This window comes from Apus apus, chromosome 9 (genome assembly GCF_020740795.1).
Source record: "Apus apus isolate bApuApu2 chromosome 9, bApuApu2.pri.cur, whole genome shotgun sequence".
NCBI classification, from domain to species: domain Eukaryota; kingdom Metazoa; phylum Chordata; class Aves; order Apodiformes; family Apodidae; genus Apus; species Apus apus.
Genome location: NC_067290.1, coordinates 2,339,868 through 2,359,529, shown reverse-complemented (window position 1 = coordinate 2,359,529; position 19,662 = coordinate 2,339,868). Strand labels below are relative to the sequence as shown.

General features: G+C 40.2%; 1 protein-coding gene across 8 annotated transcripts in view; it reads right to left on the bottom strand.

The window, feature by feature from the left end:
* RAF1 (Raf-1 proto-oncogene, serine/threonine kinase) overlaps window positions 1-19,662 on the bottom strand; it is an 80,275-nt gene that overhangs the window by 2,421 nt on the left and 58,192 nt on the right. For 5 of the 8 annotated variants that reach the window (XM_051627098.1, XM_051627094.1, XM_051627092.1 and 2 more), the window contains 13 exons: window positions 18,147-18,304; window positions 17,124-17,222; window positions 15,471-15,624; window positions 13,926-13,985; window positions 12,130-12,157; window positions 11,911-12,038; window positions 11,018-11,135; window positions 7,266-7,350; window positions 6,132-6,308; window positions 5,180-5,226; window positions 3,692-3,810; window positions 1,983-2,114; window positions 200-334 (listed from right to left, as the gene is read on the bottom strand). In XM_051627098.1, the coding sequence (XP_051483058.1) occupies window positions 200-334; window positions 1,983-2,114; window positions 3,692-3,810; window positions 5,180-5,226; window positions 6,132-6,308; window positions 7,266-7,350; window positions 11,018-11,135; window positions 11,911-12,038; window positions 12,130-12,157; window positions 13,926-13,985; window positions 15,471-15,624; window positions 17,124-17,222; window positions 18,147-18,304 (1,440 nt within the window). The remainder of the gene's footprint in view (window positions 1-199; window positions 335-1,982; window positions 2,115-3,691; window positions 3,811-5,179; window positions 5,227-6,131; window positions 6,309-7,265; window positions 7,351-11,017; window positions 11,136-11,910; window positions 12,039-12,129; window positions 12,158-13,925; window positions 13,986-15,470; window positions 15,625-17,123; window positions 17,223-18,146; window positions 18,305-19,662) is intronic. The other 3 variants (XM_051627097.1, XM_051627096.1, XM_051627099.1) reach the window with 3 other exon arrangements.

Genomic DNA, 19,662 nt, shown 5'->3' with positions numbered 1-19,662 from the left:
TTTTTAATGACCTTACAGGAACTGCATACAATCAGAATTACAAACCACCTGAGGGAGCTGGGTTATGAAAACTGCCCCCCTGAGAACAGACAAAAATAGGGAGCAGGGTGCACTTTCTAGAAACTACTTCTGTCTGTGTAGGATGTTTTGTGGCTACTTAGGAACTACTCTGGAAGTCACAGGCAGAAACCACACTTACTTGTGGAAACAGAGGTCGTTCTTCCCTGACTTTCTTCAAACAATCTGCTACAAGCCTCTTCATTGCTTTGGGGCAGTTCTTGTACAGTTTGCTGAGGTCTGGAGAAGCGTAGCCACGGCCAACCATGAAAATTATCTGGGAAAGAACAAGCAAGCAGCAGAAAACTGAAGCTGTCAAGTTGTTTCACTGGTTGATAGCTTTAGTGCCCCTAAGTGACATCCTGAGCACCAAAGACACACAGATCAGTCCAAAGGAATTAACCAAAACAATGGTCCTGGCTGTTGTGTAAGGCAGGACACGATGAAATCAGAGGGACACTGGTAATGCTGAGCAGGTGAGGGGGTGCACAGAGTGGAAGAGGACACACTGCAGGAGATGGCAGCTTCCTTCAGCACAAGGCTACAGGGACAAAGCACCAGCCCCAGCCAGCCCCTCTGGCTGCTCCATCCATCAGCTCAAGCGTGTGCTCAGCTCTCCCAGGACCTGTCCCCCAGGAGCTGTGCAGCCAGCAAGCTGAGAGGGACCTTCAGCACTCATCCTGGCTAAGGCAGCAACAAAGGAAAGGGGCTTGGTTTGGATCCAGGCAAACAATGACTTGGAAAAGACATTTCCTGTGTCAGTCCAGGTTAGTATGGTCACTGTTGAGGATTTTCATCCCACTTCCAGTAACATGAATGGTTGACTATTGAGTATTGATCTTACCTGGTCAAATGGAGGTCAGTTTGGTTTGTTGAGGGGAAGGAGTTTGTTTGGGGGTTTTATTGGGGGGGACACAGAACTAACTGTGCTATTCTCTCTTTCAACTGATTTTCTCACAGGGAAAGAAAATAACAATAAATCAATATAATGTTGCTAAAATAAGGTCTCAGTGGTGTTCTGCAGGAAATACTCTGTCCTGCCCTGGAAAAGCTGAGGGCCAAGTGTCATCTATCTGGTTACAGAAATTATGACTAAAGTGTGCATATAGCTTCAATATTACTCATTAAAACACATTCCCATGTCCCAGTTTGTAGAAAACTTTAAAAATAATAAAAAAAACCCTCCCTAACAGAGCTGGCCTCTCCTACTTGAAATACAGACTATACAGCATCACAGGGGCTACAACTGAGTAGTTTGTCCCCAAACACACACACTTCTCATGATTCAATCCTAATTTAAAAAGAAACACAACCCACAGCTGAGGATCAGCAAAGCAGAGATCAAAAGGATCTAAGAGTCTGAAGTTCATGCCCTACAAATGAGTTAGCTTTACACTTGCTAAGCCAGAAGAAGCATCTGTGTGAAGGGGACAGATGAGGTCTCTGTCCTTCATATGCTTCTTCATAATTACTGGTTAACTGACTGGTAGAACCCAGCTGCATAAAGACTACATCACACAAAATAACTTCCAGTACCAACAGGTTTGGCAGCAGCCACTATTTTCTTTTTCCACTTGGTATAAAGCTCAGAGTTCAATCCCTGATCTAAGAACAGCTCATTCACCATCAAAAGGGAAAGGTCACAGAATCACAACTACATAAACCAAGATTTTACTGATGTAGCAAAAGCTTTAACTCATGAGCCAACCACCAGGGCACTTCAGGTTTATTAAAATGTGTTTGTTTGAGTCACTGTCAATATTGAAGTAAACATTTGACTGCACAGATTTACTGCTGAAACTGACCACGCTGCAAACAACAGCTTGATTCTTGTTTTGCATTTGCCTTTTATCTTCCATTTTTCAAGGCCAGCAAAAGGTACAATGCCCAGAAACACAGTGCAGTATTTCAGGAGTGCTTCTTACCTGATCTCTGTTGTTGATGTGGGAGTAGGGCAGCTCTCCTGTCATCAGCTCGTACAGCACTATTCCATAGGAGTAGACATCTGACTGAAAACTGAAGGGGTTACTGTCCTGCATCCTGATCACTTCTGGTGCCTGTGAAAGGAGGAAAACAGCAGCAGGTTGTGAGCAAGATGATGGAGAGGAGAAGAGAAGGGGAAAGAAGCAGTGAACACAGACAGCTCAAAACCTCTGAGTTTCACCTAAAGCTCTGGAAAAGTTCAGGCAGAGCTGATCTCCATCTTATGAAAAACATCAGTGCAAGTGAGAGTCAAAAAAAGCTGATCTAAGTACAACAAAACCCAGCAAGATTGTATCAGCTTTCAGGGAAACAGAATCAGCCTGCACTTCTGGGTAATGACAACTCAAAGATGCCTATAAATGATTAAATGAAAAAAAAAACCCAACAACTGCAAAGTGCAAAAAAGCAGGTGTTTTTTCCCCCAAGATCTGTCTCATGTACCCAGGCAAGCCTTTAGGTAAGTCAGTTTTACATCCTTTCATGGAAAGCTGTAAAAAACTTTGGCTTTTTGTATTTTTGCTTTAAAGGAAAAACTCTTTCTGCTTTTGTAGCTGTTTGGGTTGGTTTTTTTTTTCAGATTTGCGTGTTTATGGGTCACAAACAAACCCTGGCCAAGCATCCCAGACCCTTAGTGACCACTTCCTGACTTCCTCAAAACACAAATACTGAAGTAGCAATGAAGGCTGCAAGCCCAGAGAGTGAGTTTTAAAAAGTAAAACCTGTTTTAAATAACACCTGCAGCTCTTTCAGTGCTACATATTGGAAGATTTAAATGTAGCAACTCACATGTAACAACTAATTTTTATTTGGTTTATGTGTGGCCTGAAGTACAGGCTACAAATGTTGCTACCTGCCCTGTCACAGTTTCCTGGGAGCTGGGAAACACTGCTGCTCAGTGCAGGTGCTGAAGGGAAGTAACTGCACAGGACTGGCAAAAATGGCCTGAGTTTAAATGTCAACAGAATATTTTGAGTGTCAAAGAAGAGTTTTAATGATGCTTTTTAAGCTGGTAACAGGCACTACTTTTTCAGTTTACATTATTAAGTCTCACATTTGAAAAGTTACTAAAGAGATTTTCTCCAGCTGAGTTTTCCAAGGAAAACTGTGGAACTGCCTTCTAAGTTCTGGTAGAATTTATCCATGAAGGCAATTGTTGGGAATGTCCTCTCACCCCAGGACTTTGCAGTACCACTTCCAAAAGAAACTCCAGAAACTTTCCAGAAGAACCTGGGACTTCTGTACCTGAGCTGACATTCACCTGCTGCAGGTCTGAGCAGCCTCAAAACCCATGGCAAAACTCCCCAGTGGGATGAGCCCCTCTGGGGAAAGGCAGGAGCCCAGCAGGGGAAAAGCAGGAGCCCAGCTGGAGAAGAGCTCTCCTCTCCCTCAGAGCAGCTCCTTGCAGCTCCACTGACAGGCCTTTCTCTGCCCTAAGTGTTTAAAATGGCTCTAGAAATCAAGAGGAGAATCCTTCAGTGATTGGTGTCTGGATAATCCAGCACCTCATGCTGCTGGTTTAGCTTGTCCAAGCAGCACTAAGAGCATCTGTTGATTCATTTAGGTTTCAAGCTTTCCAACAGTGTCCAAATGACAGAACAACTGCTGATGGAAGGAGAGGCAGCTTTTCCAAGCAGTGAAATGTTTTGCTCACCATCCACAAGATTGACCCAGTGGGCTGTTCCACCTGTTGAGATCCACTCCACCTGGACTTCACAGTTGCCAGACCAAAGTCTCCTATTTTCACTGTGAGGCCTTCATGAAGAAATATATCTGAACATTTGTTAAGGAAACTCTGTAGAGGACATCAGTAAACAATTCTGAATTTCCTGACATGATTACAAAGTGACTGGTTAGGTTATCACAAGTGCAAGCCAACTATCCCAGAATATTGCTGATTGTTTTTTGTAAACCTGCTATGAGTTCTACCATAAACAGAGAACAAGTATTTTTATGGCATCCATACTCACAGAGTTAACATTTAAGGCTAAACAAGAGCAGATGTTTCAGCATTATTTGTACATTTCTCTTTAAGGTGAGTTAGGATAGAAATCAACTGTGTTATTAACATAAATGACTGCAGGTACTTAAGTAACTGGTGTCAAGAGGCACATGTGGATACAACATCCTCACAACTCAAGAAAGAGCACTAAGAAAAAACAATTACAAGTAGAAACAAATACCAAAATCAGCCTCTTCACATAAAACTCTGGCAGATCTCCTGGGATTTAACTATGTTTCAGCTATTTCATCTGCTTGATAGATGTGTCTGAGACTGATAACTAGCACCTGCTTTGCTGGGGTTATTTTAAGAAGGTATCATTTTCCAATTTCATTTAAGGATGTTTTAACATTCATTTAAGAACATTTCAGGGATATAAACATGGCAGATTCCTAGTCCTCATTTCCATGTCAGAAGAAGAGTTAATTTATTTCACAAAAAATGCTCATCATTAATCAAGAATCACAAACTCCTGGCCACCCATATCCTCAAACAATTATTTTTCTAGCTCAACTGAAAATGGGAATCTCCTGGATTCCCAGGGGAGGGAATGGAATAGTCCCCCTGGAACTACTGAATTTGGCATATGTTTTAATTATGACATTTGCAAGGAAGCTGCCATTTCTGCTGCCAGCTCAACGGGTGCTCTTCTTGGCAATTTCAAAAGCAGACATTTTAAAAGGCAAAAGACATCAGTTCACAACATTTTTACTCCATAGGCCTTACTAAATCCTTATTTTTCAAGACATACAGTGGGAAAAGGTTGCCTTTTCTTAAGTTTCAGGATTTTTGGCTTCATTTCTGCACACCTACACCACCACACACCCCCTGACCTCCTGCCATGTAGCAGTGCAGCTTCTCTCCAACCCAGCACTTGGATAAAATTCTCTGTGACCAACCCCACAGATAAGACACTTTCTGGAGCACAACTGTTGCACACTTTTTTTCTCCTTTATCACCAAGTTTGCTAAGCAAGCACATACATCCCCTGGAAGTCCTTGCAGAAAAGCAACTTCTTACACATCAGGAGTTACTCACATCCCATACATTTGAAAGAGCCATTTCCACCCCCCAAACAGGTCCATGTTAGCAACAAACCACTCACATTAAGGGAAAGAGGATGAAGTTAGGAAAGGATACTATTGGATTTCATGTCTCTGTGGATGATGTTCTTTGCATGTAAATAGCTGTGAAAGGAAAGGCAGAGCAGTGCATTAGGAACCAGCCTCCCAGTTCCCTGCCAGTTGATCACATCCTCAACCCTTTCACTGGCCTCTTGCTTTAGTCAGCTTACAGGATGTGTCTACTTTGGGAAAAGAGAAATACAGCAAGTGCCAGCTGAGAACTCCTGCCTTCTGCATTCCAGAAAGTGGGAGCAGTGAATAAATCTCAGGAAGAGAAAGAGTGCTATCCTGTCAAGAGTACAATACCCTGGAAAACAGGGTGCTGTCCTCATGTGTGTGAAACCTGTTTGCTGTGCTGAGGGTTACTTTGCACAGACTGCTTTAATTTGCAGTCACATGTCCCAAGTTTTCTGACTGGAAACCTGGGTCCTGAAGCACAAAATGGGTGAGCACTGACAGCCTCAGCCAACCTCAGCATCTTGTGTTGTAACATAACCCAGACACCTGGAGAATGCTTCCAAAATACACCTGTGTGTGAGAGCCCTGTAGCTGTGGAACAAGAACAGCCACCCCCTTATCTCTCACTAGCACCATGAGTATAAATCACTGTTTGCCAAACACTGCATTGCTATGGTAATTAACACTAGGGAAAAAAAAGTTAGGTCTATGTTTAGAACAGGATCTCATCTAGTGCCTTACAGTGAGACCTCAGGCTAGAAAAGAAGAGAAAATCCAGCACAGCTGAGACTAGTGGTGTAACACCAACTAAGGCAAGAATCCATGGGGGGAAAATCCCAAATGAAAGTAAGGATGCATACAACAGGCCTGAACTGAGGCTGCACAAAAGCTTTACTTGGTACAGCTTTTTGACCCGTTCCTATTTTAACTCCACATGTGAGGGTTTGGGGGAAGAGGAGGAAAACACCATTCCCAGAAGAAAACCAGGCAACATTGTTTATCCTACTCACTCCATTCCCTGTGCTGTCTGCCGAGCAATATCAATGAGCTGGAACATCTGGAACTTGGTCTCTTGCACGTGCAGGTGTTTATACAGACTGCTGCCTTCACACCACTGGGTAACAATGGCCAGATTATCTTTAGTCATGTAGCCCATGAAGAGCAAAATATTAACATGCCGAGTCTTCCTAACAGAAAGGAGCAGAAAGAGAAGTTAGTATCTCTTCAAATTCTTTCCAAAATGCATTCCTGGCTGAAGGAACAGATTTCAGCTTTTGAGTTCAAAACCATGAGTTTCCTGAGAATTTTTTTGCTAGGTGGATGTGTGTGAAGTTTCTTTTTAAAGGTAATTTAAAATATGCAGTTGCCAATTTACAAGTTTTAAATAAAAGCAGCTGATTTCTGCTTTTTAGTTCAAATGCTTCTTTTTAGTTCCACGGAAGTTCTTTAAAATCAACCTTCAAGAAAATGATGCCATGAAAATGCAAGGATTTTGAAAATCAGGAACAAACATTCACACTTGAAAGAGGTATCAGAAAAAGTTACAGGAATAAGAGAAATCAGCCTGAAAGTTGTGAAAAAGTAACACTTTTTCCTGTTGGGACTAAGTCCCAACAGGAAACTAAAGGGTCATTATAAACTGTGAAGGAATTAACAGATGAGAAGATGGTTCTAACTGGTTCAGTTTCAGGGTTAACATTACATAGTTAACTGAACACTACAAAACCTGAAAGCAGACAAGAGTTCTGCAGCCAGAGCATACATTTAAGAACAAAGAAGGAATGATGCTGCTACTTTAAAAGGTTCAGTTCTGTCCAGTGATAGGAATTATGGCAGAATTTATTAATCATACACTTTTACTGGAAGCCAAACATGACTTGAACAACTATGGATGTTAGTTTTAGTCATCTGAAGAGATGACTTTCAGGAACAGTAAAGAACCACTGAAACACTCTGAATGATGATTGCTGTCTCAAAATAATGTTCAGCAGTATCACTGCACACTCTGTTTTGTTCTTCTTCTCTGGAAATCTGCTTTTTGTGTCTTTCAAACACAGGACATTGGGCAAGGCAGCTTAAAGGAGGGGTTGTAGTCAAATCAAGTGCCTTGGTAACAGACTTCAGCAGTGAAACTACCAACTCACCTTAATACAGCCACTTCATTTCTGAAAGCCTGGAACTGTTCTGGGGTTGGATCTACAACTTTTAATATCTTCACTGCTACATCCCCTGAAAAGACATTTACCATTAAAGTTAATAAAAACACAGCTTTGGGTTTTGTTTTTTTTCCAAACTCACACTAACATGCAGCATACTTAACATTCCTACTTTGTGCACAGTACACCTCTACTGATTTGTACAGAGGTCAAGACTTTCCTGCAGACATATAAACTTCTGTAGTATCAAGTAATTCATTTACCTGGATTTCAGTCTAGTGGAAAAAGTCATTTATTGCTCACATGCCTCCCTTCTATTTTTATCAGCTATGGCAGGCTAGAACTGCACGGATGCATCCTGCAGCACCTGCAACTGCTGACATCATACAATCATCACAGAACCCTAGAATGGTTTGGGTTGGAAGGAACCTTAAAGACCACCCAGTCCCAACCCCCCTGCATGGGCAGGGACACCTCCCACCAGCCCAGGTTGCTCCAAGCCCCATCCAACCTGCCCTTCAACACTGCCGGGGTGGGGCAGCCACAGCTTCCCTGGGCAACTTAAAGTTAAGTGTAGGTGCATTCTCAGCACATTTCTAACAGCCACATAAGGGCCTCAGCTTCCAAACAGCATCCAACATTTCATTACTTTCCTTTTTCTATCCAGTTTTAGCACACATATAGACACACCTTTGTATTTTTATATAATTAAGTTCATATCTTAAAGTTTCTATATATATAAACTATATATACTGTTCTTTAAGCTAATACATAATAAAATTTCACTTAAAAGCTTCATTGTAATTGCTTTCAGTGTCAGTGCTGGCTTTAAACTTCAGCTTTTCAGGGGAATATTTGATGACCCAGTGATATCTGTATAGCAACTATTCCCAGAGAATGAAGTTGTAAAAACCTTTCCAGTGTACATCCAGAAAGCAGTAGGACTGCACTGATTCAACAAAGGTACAACAGTGGAATGAAGCTGCCTGTTCTAACCACAGTAAAAACATGAGCAGCAAGACCCACCATGAGTCAGTGAAAGAAGTAAACATCACACTCATTTTAACTAGGGATGAACAGCCCTTAACTAGGGAGGGTCAGCCCTTAACTAGGGAGGGTCAGCCCTTAACTAGGGAGGGTCAGCATTTTAGAATTCAAGAGGGAGATAAAGTTGCCCTGACAGTGTCACAGGAAGATAAAAAGCAGCTTAAGGAAACAAACTTGCCCCTTCGTGCACATGCAGTAACAAGATTTGAGAGGGGTTTACTCCAGCACAGGCTCATCCCTTGGTTCAGAGGCTGCTGCCACTTGGCATCACAGAACCAGCCCTTTCATTACACAACAAAACCCCTAGAGTGACAGACTTCTCTGCTACCAACCACTAATTTTCTTCTTAATGTGGTTTCTTTTCACAGAATCACAGAATTTTTTGAGTTGGAAGGGTCCTTAAAGATCATTGAGTTCCAACCCCACTGCCATGGGCAGGGACACCTCCCACCAGCCCAGGTTGCTCCAAGCCCCATCCAACCTGCCCTTCAACACTGCCAGGGATGGAGCCCCCACAACATCTCTGAGCAGTCTGTTCCAGTGTCTCACCACCTTTACACTGAAGATTTTATGCCTAATCTCTAACCTAAATCTCTCTTCTTTCAGCTTAAAACCATTCCCCCTTGTCCTCTCACTACCGGCCCCTGTAAAAAGCACCTCCCCAGCTTTCCTGTAGCCCCTTCAGGTACTGGAAGGCCACTGTGAGGTCCCCTCTCAGCCTTCTCTTCTTCAGACTGAACAACCCCAGCTCCCTCAGCCTGTCCTCATCACAGAGCTGCTCCAGCCCTCAGATCATTTTGGTTGCCCTCCTCTGGACACGTTCCAACAGCTCCACATCTTTCTTGTGCTGGGGGCACCAGAGCTGGATGCAGTGTTGTAGGTGAGGTCTCACCAGGGCAGAGCAGAGGGGCAAAGGGTCAGGTGACAACAACTCTTCATTTTGTCTTAACAGAAGATGTTGTTAAATGAGTTTTCTCTACAGAAACCAATACACAACAGCACTTGTTTAGCAGCAACCTGAAGACAAATCAGCTTCCACCACCCCCCAACCACCAAAACCCTAGAACTGATTACCAGGGCCAAAGAGGAAATGTGTTTATGATAGGTGGTCTTCCAACCCATTTAAACTGCCTTGGGTCTCTTTCCTCCTTTTAAATTTAGAACAATGTACAAATAATTTAGTACAAATATGAGAATTAGTACTGAACCATCAGAACCAGCTGGAAAAATATGGAAGTGCAAGATACCTGTTCAACAAGCCCTGCAGACCTCAGCTTTCTTCTGGAAGACTAAGGCAGAGCAGCTTATTGGAAAGCTAACACTGTTTGCATACAGCTGTGCAGAGCCTCCTTCAGATGCTCTCCAAAGGTTCATTGCAAAGTCTTTCCTAGTTGGGTCTGGTAGGAAGCCCAGCAACTCAATCAAGAATTCCTACAGAAGTCTGCAGCAACCTGCCCACTCCAATTAACTTCATGTAGCTTTACAGAGACCTGGGTATTACTGCACTTGTACTACTAGAATGGGTCACCTCCAAAAAGTCTGCAGTTTCACTAGTTGTGTGAACTCCCAGGTTTGCCAGTTCTAAACAGAAAAGACTTGCAAGAAATAGAAATGTCTTACTCTTTTAAGACCACGCTGCAAATGATGGTTAATTAATTAATTAAACTATGACTTTCCTGAGCAAACAGGAAAGCCACCAGTAAGATGCTGAGTTAGCAGACAGCCATACAGCCACCTCATGCACAACTGAGGGCTCTTCCCAAGTCTGGGTTGAAGAGTTGGGAAGGATTTTATGTACATGAAAAGTTGAAAGTATTTTATTAATAAGAAACTCTCATTTATTACCTTGCTTAGTGAAATCCTACTTAACCTATATTTTTCCTCTGGATTTTTGTGTTCCATTTCACTTGTATAATGAACTTTCATCAGTTTAACTGTCCCTGAGCATTACTTTTAGCCTAAGAGTCCTTCCAATGATGTTGGCAGCATCTGGGCTTTAAGACATGTATTTTTTTCTCTAAAAATAGAGGGTGGAAGCAAGTTTCAAGATTTTTTTGGTCAGCTTATTTCATGACAATAATGCTATTTAAATCAGGACCTGGAGGGGTCTGCCTGTGTTGCTTTTTAAATCAGAAGCCCTGAATTTGGAAACTAATTCTATAGTTCTGCAACATGCCTCTTTTCGAAGTATTCCAGCTAATTTTGCATCATAAACTCTCACATCAACCATCTTCTCCTTAGAAAAACCCCACAGTAAAAGCAATTTATGCTTATTTCCTTCCCTTGCCACCCTGAATATAAGTATGCTAATTAAACCACAGAGGTATTAAAAAAAATAATAAGGAAATATAATTTAACATCAGGCAGTGAAATTTCCCAGCTAATGCTGCTAATTCAACCCTGTTAATGGAAAGTGAAACCTTTTCAGCAAATAAGCTGTTGTGGAACATGGAAATAAAGAAAACAGTGTTGGCTCCAATGTTGTGAACATGCAGATGGCAGTTGTGAGATTCAGACTTTGATGTCTTGCTCTTTGCCTTCAGTTCCCCACTGCTAATTATTAGGAAACTGCTGTTTCTCACCTAGTACCTCTGGTGGCAGATAAATACACAGGACCATTAAAGTAATTTTACCCTTTCCTGGTGTCCTATCATATCAACACTTTAAAACAGTAGCACTGGTCAAGAACTTACCATGCCATTTGCCTTTGTAAACTGTTCCAAAAGAACCTGACCCTATTCTGGTAGAAAGCATGACTTCACTTGCTTCTATTTCCCAGTAATAACTGGAATCTCTCTGTCCACGAGGCCTCTGGAACAAAAATTGACATAGTCTTTAAGTATTTTGCTTAACAACAACAAAAAAGGCAACACATTTTTCTTGGATGGCTTGAACTGCACTAGGAACTTAAACCATGATCTTAGATCTTAAAAGGAACAAATATTTTATAATCAACTACTTAAAGACATCTCAAATACTTCAGAAACTTACTTTTTTCAAAATTGTAATACTCAAAATTAGGAACTCTTTCACATATTTAAAATTAATAAACCAAAAAGGTGAGTGCAGAATTCTCAAACATCTAAGGTTTAAGTGGTTAACAACTGTGAGGCACTCTAAGCAACTGCACTTTCATTTTTCAATCTTACAGGCCTTCAAAACATTCCAGATAGGATTAATTATTATCCTAACTTTTCTTTCTTTTCCCCTGCTCCCAAGTGTAAATCAAGGCTCTGAGGGAAAGCTTGCATTTTGTTCAAACTGTCTTGCCCTGAAACATTTTGACTACCCTGACTGGAAATTATGGCTTTGTCAATATCCACTTCTAATGAAGCTATGGCAACACAGCTCAAACAGTGATAACAAGGCTAACTTTAAACATACTCAAAAAGCATAAAAAAGATGCAGTCCCTGAAGGCTTAAAAAGGAAACTGTATTGCTATTATATACACAAAGTAATCCAAGATTTCCATCAGCTTTTTTTTCTCTTTCAAGTACAGAAATTCACCCCAACACACCAGCACTCCCAGCCTATTTTAACATATTCAAACAAACAAACAAAACACCCCAAAATTACCATACTTACAATTTTGTTTTTTTCTTGTGTATTAGATCCAGGGGCTCTCTCTCTTTGGGCTGGGACTGGGGTTTTGGGCTGAGACCAGCCAGTTGGGCTCATATTGTTAGGACTTCCAGACAGAGCAGAGGGTGAGGCTTCAATATACAAACAGAGGAAAAACAACTTATGAACCAGAAAATAAACACAAAATAATATTATCCATTCTTTCAGTTTTTCAAACCATACCTGATTCACCATGGCTTCGAATTGCATCCTAAAACAGAGAAGAGAGATAATGAAGTTAATAAATCTATAAAGCCCACAAAAGAACAAGCACAAATAGGGTTGAAATCGTTCCTGACAGTTTTGGTCAAGTGTGACAGGATATTGACCAACCCCCTCCAAAAGATGGCAACCTGGTTATTCTCTAGCTACAAGAATCCCACATGCAATTTGTGACTCTTCCACAACATGAAAAATATTCACAGCATATTAAAAGGTATTACTACCAGAAAAAAAGAAAGGAAAAAAAAAGAAAAAGGATGTGGACAGGAAGGAACACCAGGAATACTGTCTGCATTCCCACCACTGCCTGGTTGTACATGCTTGTGTTTCAGACCTGAGCAGAGCTCCTGTCATGGTCCTGCACCTCTGGGGGCCAAGTTCCCAAACAGGTTTTGGGGACAACTAGGAAAACTTCAAAACCTCTAAAATATTGCAAGTCAATAGACATTTTGAACACCTCTACCATACTATTTCAAGCCAAAACAGGCCATGTCTAGTGCCCTAATACTAACCCATCTAATTTTCAATACATTTTCCCACAGATTGAAGGGTGATGATATTTGGAAAGCATGTTCTGACACAGTTCACTAGTTGGTACAGTGCAACAACTCTCACCTCATGCCACAGGCACTTTACAACACAGTTCTACAGCCATGCACAAGATAACTAAGCTCTGACAAACATGACTCCACAACTTTTCTCACCTGCTATGTATTATCCCAAAGTACATACAGGAAAGGTAAAATATCCAGGTACTGTGTAAGTACAAAGCAAGAACATGCACTACAGAAATGTTAAACACTGTCAGAGTTAATAGAAGTCAGTTCAAACTTGCTAACTAATTAGTAGAATAATAAATGCAAGATATCACAGGAAGACAGAACAAGCCTACATTCTACCATACAGTTTTTAAATGAACTCAGATTATCCTCAGTGAAGAGTCATCTAAGAAATACATCACTTGAGCTAGTTAGTTGCACTCTCCCAGGCTTGACTCTACACACAGCATCCTTGCACCTGAGTGGATTAAAATCTGCATGAAGTACCAATGAAGACTCTTGCAAGTTACTATTTTGTCCATCTTGGGGACAGTAAAAAACTCAGAGAACCTGAATTAGCAAGTGATGGTTTTTCCACATCATCCTGAGAATTTAACTGCTTTCAAGTAAGCTGGCAAAGGATAAATAATTGTAAGTTGTTCTCATATATATGTAATTCTTATTTTAAAAAAATGTCTTTTTGAGCTTCAATCCTAATGTATTTTTTTAATGAATCCTACAGCAAATTAACCAAGAGGAGTGTTCTTCAGAGTTTTCTTACAACACAAATATTATCATGCACAGTGCTGTAGTCTGTCACCTTTATTTTGATGTGAAATAAAAATGGTACATTGTATTCTAAGGGGTTTATACCCTTACATTCCACAAAAGCTTCCGGAAGAAAAAAGCCACACAAGAGATATTTGAGAAGGTTTTCCTTTAAAAATTGTGTGACCAAATGCATCTCTAATCCAAGCCTATTAAATTCACAGGGAATTTCATAGCAGTACTAATTCATCCAGCTAAATTAAAAAGGAAGCTCTGCTATCAATTTGCCTCTTCCAATTAATGTCCTCAATATTTAAGTATAAACATGCTAGAAAGGTTTTCATCAAATCAACTCCAGATTAAACATTTCATGTGGACACTGCCATGGCTTACAAGTCACAGCAATCCTGTTAATCACAAGAAAACAAAAGGCACCAAGAAAATACCTACTCTTCCCCTCAAACAAAATCGTCTGCACCAGGAACTGGGAGAAGCATTCAGGCTGTTATTCTAGGCCAACACAGTAAGAGATAAAAGAGAAGAAGAGAGGAAGTATAAAAAAGATTTTTTTAAAATTAAATGTTAGGATGATAACTGAAAAGTAACCTAATTTGATTGATACATGATAATGAAGTGCAGCAAAACTTTTAAAGTAAGTATCCCTGTTTCAAGCCAGAAGTTCACTAGTATCCATCCTTTGGTAAACCACTTCATTAAGGTGGTCTTTCTCATGTCATACTAGAAGGTCTCAACTACCTTTTTGTCATGGGTTTTTAAGAAAACTTTTTCTGTTTAAAAGCCTTCTGGAAAACCAGCTATTGCCTTTAAGACATGAAAGCCATTTTCATTCAGTCCCTAGGATATTATGAAGAGCCAGAATAGAAAGCACTTCTGTTTTTACTGCTGTGTGTAAAGGATCAAGAAAGCAATGCCCCCTTGAAGACTCATCACACTACAAAGTTTGATAATTCATCTTGTCTTTGAGTGCTTCATCATGTTTTTTTGTGCCATAAAAACTGGTCAGCCAGGCTTCTGAAGCAGTATAAAAGGCTGTAAGCCTAAGAAAACCAAAGAGCAAGGGAAGGTACCTTTCCCTGTAAAACCCAGCTGACACAAAGCTTCCAACCAAAAAAGCTCCACAGGGTGGCAGTGGCTTTTTTTTCAGTTCCCAAGGTCCAGAGGACTTCTCTAGCACACTGCAGAGTCTTCACATTTCATAGAACCCTATGAACTACCAGCTGAAGGTACAAGTCATCTCAGCAGTCAAAGGCTTTTGCCAAAAAACAGTGCTCTCTCTGAAGTCCTGCAGTTCAGCACTTTCTGCAAGCCCTTCCTCCTCACCACTCCCTTCTTTTATTAAGGTTATCACAAAATAAAACAAAAAACACTCTAGGCCTGACTTCAAAGAGCTGTCTCTTCAAAGAGAGACCAAGGCAGGAAAAAAACCCCAAGAAAAACAACAAGAAAAAGGTGCTTGAAAGCAAGTAACAGCAGAAATATTTTTCAGATACAGATGGTTTTAGCACACGAGCCCAGAATTGCTGTTAAGCCTGTACAGGTATAACACAAAACACCGTATGTTTTGAATTGAGTATTGCAACCCTGAGAACTACATCCAGTCTGATTTAAAATAAACACCAGCCCCACAGCATATCCAGACTTTTCAGCTTGAAAGAACACTTTTGGTCATGTCTAATAAGTATTTCTTCAGCAAAAATGAGGTGATTTGCTTTTCAGATCTGTGAAACTTGATTGTTAAACACTCCCACATCTTTACAGACACCAAAAATCTACCTAGGACTTCAGCAAAGTTGGTAAGAAGGAAATGCTAACTTTCTCTGCAGATGTGCCACCTATATACTTCATCACTCAGCCAACTAAGGCAAAGGGTAAGCAAATGGCAGAAAGCAAGTAAGAAAACCCACCCAGTGACTATTAGATGGCCAGTGACAATTTCAGTTGAACATGATGCTCTCCCCTCCCTCCCAGTGTTACCTCAATGATCCTGCTGTCCACAGGCATCGTGGTGCTGACCATATGGACATTTGGTGTGGATGTAGATCGTTGTCTTTGGGAAAGAGAGCCCTCAGAGGAAGGATTTGATGTGTTGAACGTGAAGGCATGAGGTGTAGAATACCTGTGCTGGGAACTGAGAAGGAAAGAGAGAGAGAGAAAGAGAGAGAGAGAGAGAGAGAGAGAGAGGGAAAGTTGCGGTTATTTTTTTCCCCCTAGCAATTGAAAAATACTCTTCAACATAAGCTGCCCAAAAGCAACATCCACAGAATTCCAAACAGAAAAAGTTGGGACTTGCACACCAACCAAACTATTTGGTCAGCTGACTCATTCCCAGTTTAACCTAGGAAATAAATTTTAAAAGCTTGAAGATCTTGTCTGCTCACATATTTATGTAGTGTGTTTAACATAAGTTTGTTTCTGCCATTATAAATTTAGTCACAATCCCCATCAAATCACATCTAATGTACTGATAAAATATTGGCTAAGCTGGATTAATTCAGGTCTGTGAAATTTAAACAAATTGCTCATTTCAAGCCTGTTAAATGCATAGCTCAAGAGCTACTTTTACTGCTAAGCCCTGAATTTGTAAAGCTTTGCAAGACTGTTCAATGGTTTCCACAGAACAGCCAGCAAGGAAGTCATGAAACCCAATACCAGTTAAAAGGAGGCCAACACTAAAATCCAGTGCAATATAGAGTTATAAATTACAGCTAAGGTCAGTCAAACCTCATCTATCCCAAATCACTCAAGTACCTTAACTAAAAGCAGCCAGCCTTTGCAAAAAGCTTATAGAACTATCGAGTTAATAAGTCATTGTTCACTGGGAAGAGAATAAGATGGCAAAGAGAACATCAGATCCATTCCTGAAGCCCTTCCCACTAAAATAAATAAACAAACAAACAAACACACAGATCCATTTGCAAGTGAGCTACGTGCTCTGTGCCTCATTCCTCAGTAGGCCAAGATTTTTCAAAGGGATGTAGGAAAAACAGAACAGGGCCTGCCCTCTTCAGCCTCTAGAATTTTAAGGAAAACCGTGCGGGCACAAATAGGCTCAGAAGACAGGCCCCTTAGAAAGGGAAGCAACTTTTATTCTAGCATTTAAAACTGCAGAAACATTCCCTTTGGGTCTCAGAATGTTATGAGGAGCCTATTTTCAGTTTCCACTGTTCCCTCTTTAAACTCTCATCTGTCATCACAACATTAGAAGGTTATTTTAGTTTAGGTATGTGAGTCATGCAAAACGAGTCACAAACCTTTACATATATACTACCTGCTTAGACAAAATAAAATTAATTCACAAAAATACCAAAGGGAGCCTTGAATCTTCTAAGGTGGGAAAACAAAGGTCTCCAGAAAACCTTTCAGACCCTCCCTCAATATCTTAGGACTAAAAATTAAATATATAAAATCCCAAATCAATGTTTGAATTAAATTGAAGAAGAAGAAAGGACACTTCATATTCTCTATGCTGAAGTGGTGTTGCTTCCTTGCACTTTTATCCCAGCCTTCTATAAAATTGTTCCGTTTTTGAGGACCTGGGGGTGGTTTTGTTTGGTCTGGGTTTTTTTTTTTGTTGTTTTTAAACAAGTGTATTTCCCAAAGCAGAAATGACAGGAAATACTAGCTTACCTAACAGGTATCCGGGAGACAGACTCCCGCATCCGTCTCATTGTCAAGGGAGGTAGTGCAGGGACACCACTGTCACTGATATTTGGATTTGGGAACAATCTGAAATATCAACAAAAACAATTACAATTTCAACTGCTACACTACCTCCTGTACAATGCTCTTTAAAATTGAAAGGGCTGTTTCTTTCCACCATAAGTACCTTCACGAACACATTCCTATCTTCACGCTGTATTTTCCCTCTGTGTATGGTGTGAGATAAAAACTATGACTTCAGACTCCCAAAGAAAATTTCCAGGTGTTCTTTCTAATCTTAAGATACAAATCTTTTTACATCAGACTTCAAATTTTCCTGAAAGGGTATTCAACACCAACTTTTTTAAGCTCTATCATCCTATACTCTAAGGACTAGTCACTATAAGAAAATGCATAATGATCAAGGTTAGTTATTAAAAAAAATACAATCACTAAGTAAGACACAGAAAGTCAATTCGGTTTTAGCACTTTTGCATTTAAGGACTTCTAACAATGATTTTCAACTTTTTCTAATCAATGTGTTATCCTTTACGAGTCTTCTCACCATTCCATGCACTTTCAACAGGCTGTCAAAAGCTGTGGTAGTTCTGAACACTCAGGCTTCCAACAGCTACAAAACAACTCAATCAGAACCTTTTTTTCTTCTAACAAAAGTGTTATGCAAGATTATTTACTCTGGCTCTACTGAAGCAGAGGGCATTATTGCAACTGCTACTCAAGATCTTTGTTTGGTTGTCCCAAAATATTAAAATCTACAGCAAGAACAAAATGCCTTCAGTGCAAACGGCCTTCTTCACCTGGGAACAGACAATCATTGCTGGCTGTTTTATGAAATCAAGACACAAATTCTCTATAGAGATGGAAGTGACCACACTTCCCAACGATCCAAATCGATCACTATGGTAAGAGACTTTTTAAAAAATAAAAAAATCATGCTTGTCTGTCTCAGAGAATTACTGCTGCTATTTATTAAAAAGGAACAGTCCTTACAAGAGCTGCCTGATATTGCTCCAGTCGACACACATGGTTGGGACTTTAGTGCTGCAGTGTTCGTGGAACTTATAACCACACGTCTGACACCGAAACCCATTCAGCAGGAACTTCTGGCAGATGTCACAGAAAGCAAGCTTTAGAAATGTCTTCCGAGCCTAGAAAACACATCAAATGATTAATCCAAACGACTACCTTCTCTTCATTAACTGAGATTGACATCTTCAGGGCTCGACACAAATAAATTCCACGTTAAAATATTTCCAGCGCTCCCAAAGTGATACTGAAATTAAAACTTGAGTATTCTGGTATGTATTTCCAGTGTGGTCTTGTGCTCAGTAAGGTGACAGAGTGTGGGAAGACAAGGATTGGGTTTTTTGTTGGTTTTAGTATCACCAAGGAGGTGAAGGAGGATCAGATCCCAAGAACCACCTCATTTGGTTTTTTTTACTAGTCAAAATACTTGTTGTGTGGTTATGACCAACCAACAGCACTTGCATAATAGATAAATTCCTTAGTAAATAAAATGGTTTAAGGAAACTCTACTTTTGTAATGGTATGTAACTACTGCTTTTTTAAAGCTTCTGAAATGCAAAAGAAAATTAAAATGAACCAAAGAGTTTCCTCCTCATGAGCACATCCTGTACAGGAAAGTTCAAAGTTCGAGCTTCTTCCAGATCTGGAGAAAAATAGGAGCTTTCTGCTGACCACTTGCAAAAGATTTCACTTGCAGTTTTTTAAAAATGTAAAGTAGAAGCAAAGCTACTTTCAGTTTCTGTAAATCAATCCTAGCCTTTCTAATGGACATATGCTAACCCTTTAGTTTTGTCACTTGGCACAATGTATTTCTGGGATAAAACAACAGGCTAGAATACACAAAGAGAGTTCCTTCCCAGGGAGAACAAAATAATGCAAGGCAAACCTGCTAGCTAGGCATTATCTCTCTGTAAACAACAAAAAATTAAATTAAAAAACCCTGCTGTATTTATTTGCTCTATATTGAGCAAATGATCAATTTTTGAGAAAAAATACAAGTCTGAAGTCTTTCATCCCTCAAAAAACACTCTGTCAACTCACAAGGCAGCACTAGCACACAGAACAATGTTATGACCTTGCAGAATTAAGGGCACCACTGTACATTCAGTACAACTACCATCAGTCCAATACATCTGCTGAACTTAGCCAGCCTTTCTTGACTGATGGATTCAAGTCTAGAATTGGGAGATAACCTGCAGGACATGCTATCTTAATATGACAGTTATAGAAATAATTATTTTTAATATATATAAAAAAACCAAAAATTGCCATAGTCAGACCTTTGAAAAATATGGGTAATGTGAGCTTTTTAAGTCTCTGACTCCTAGGAATCACTAAATGTCCACAGAACTCTGGCACCTCATTGCCAAGTGCTATTTAGCCAACATAATTTATGGGGAACAGGGGTAAAGAAACCAAATCATCACTTCTGAAATCCTCCCCTGTGTTAAGGAAATCAAAAGGTACCTAATGCTTAAAA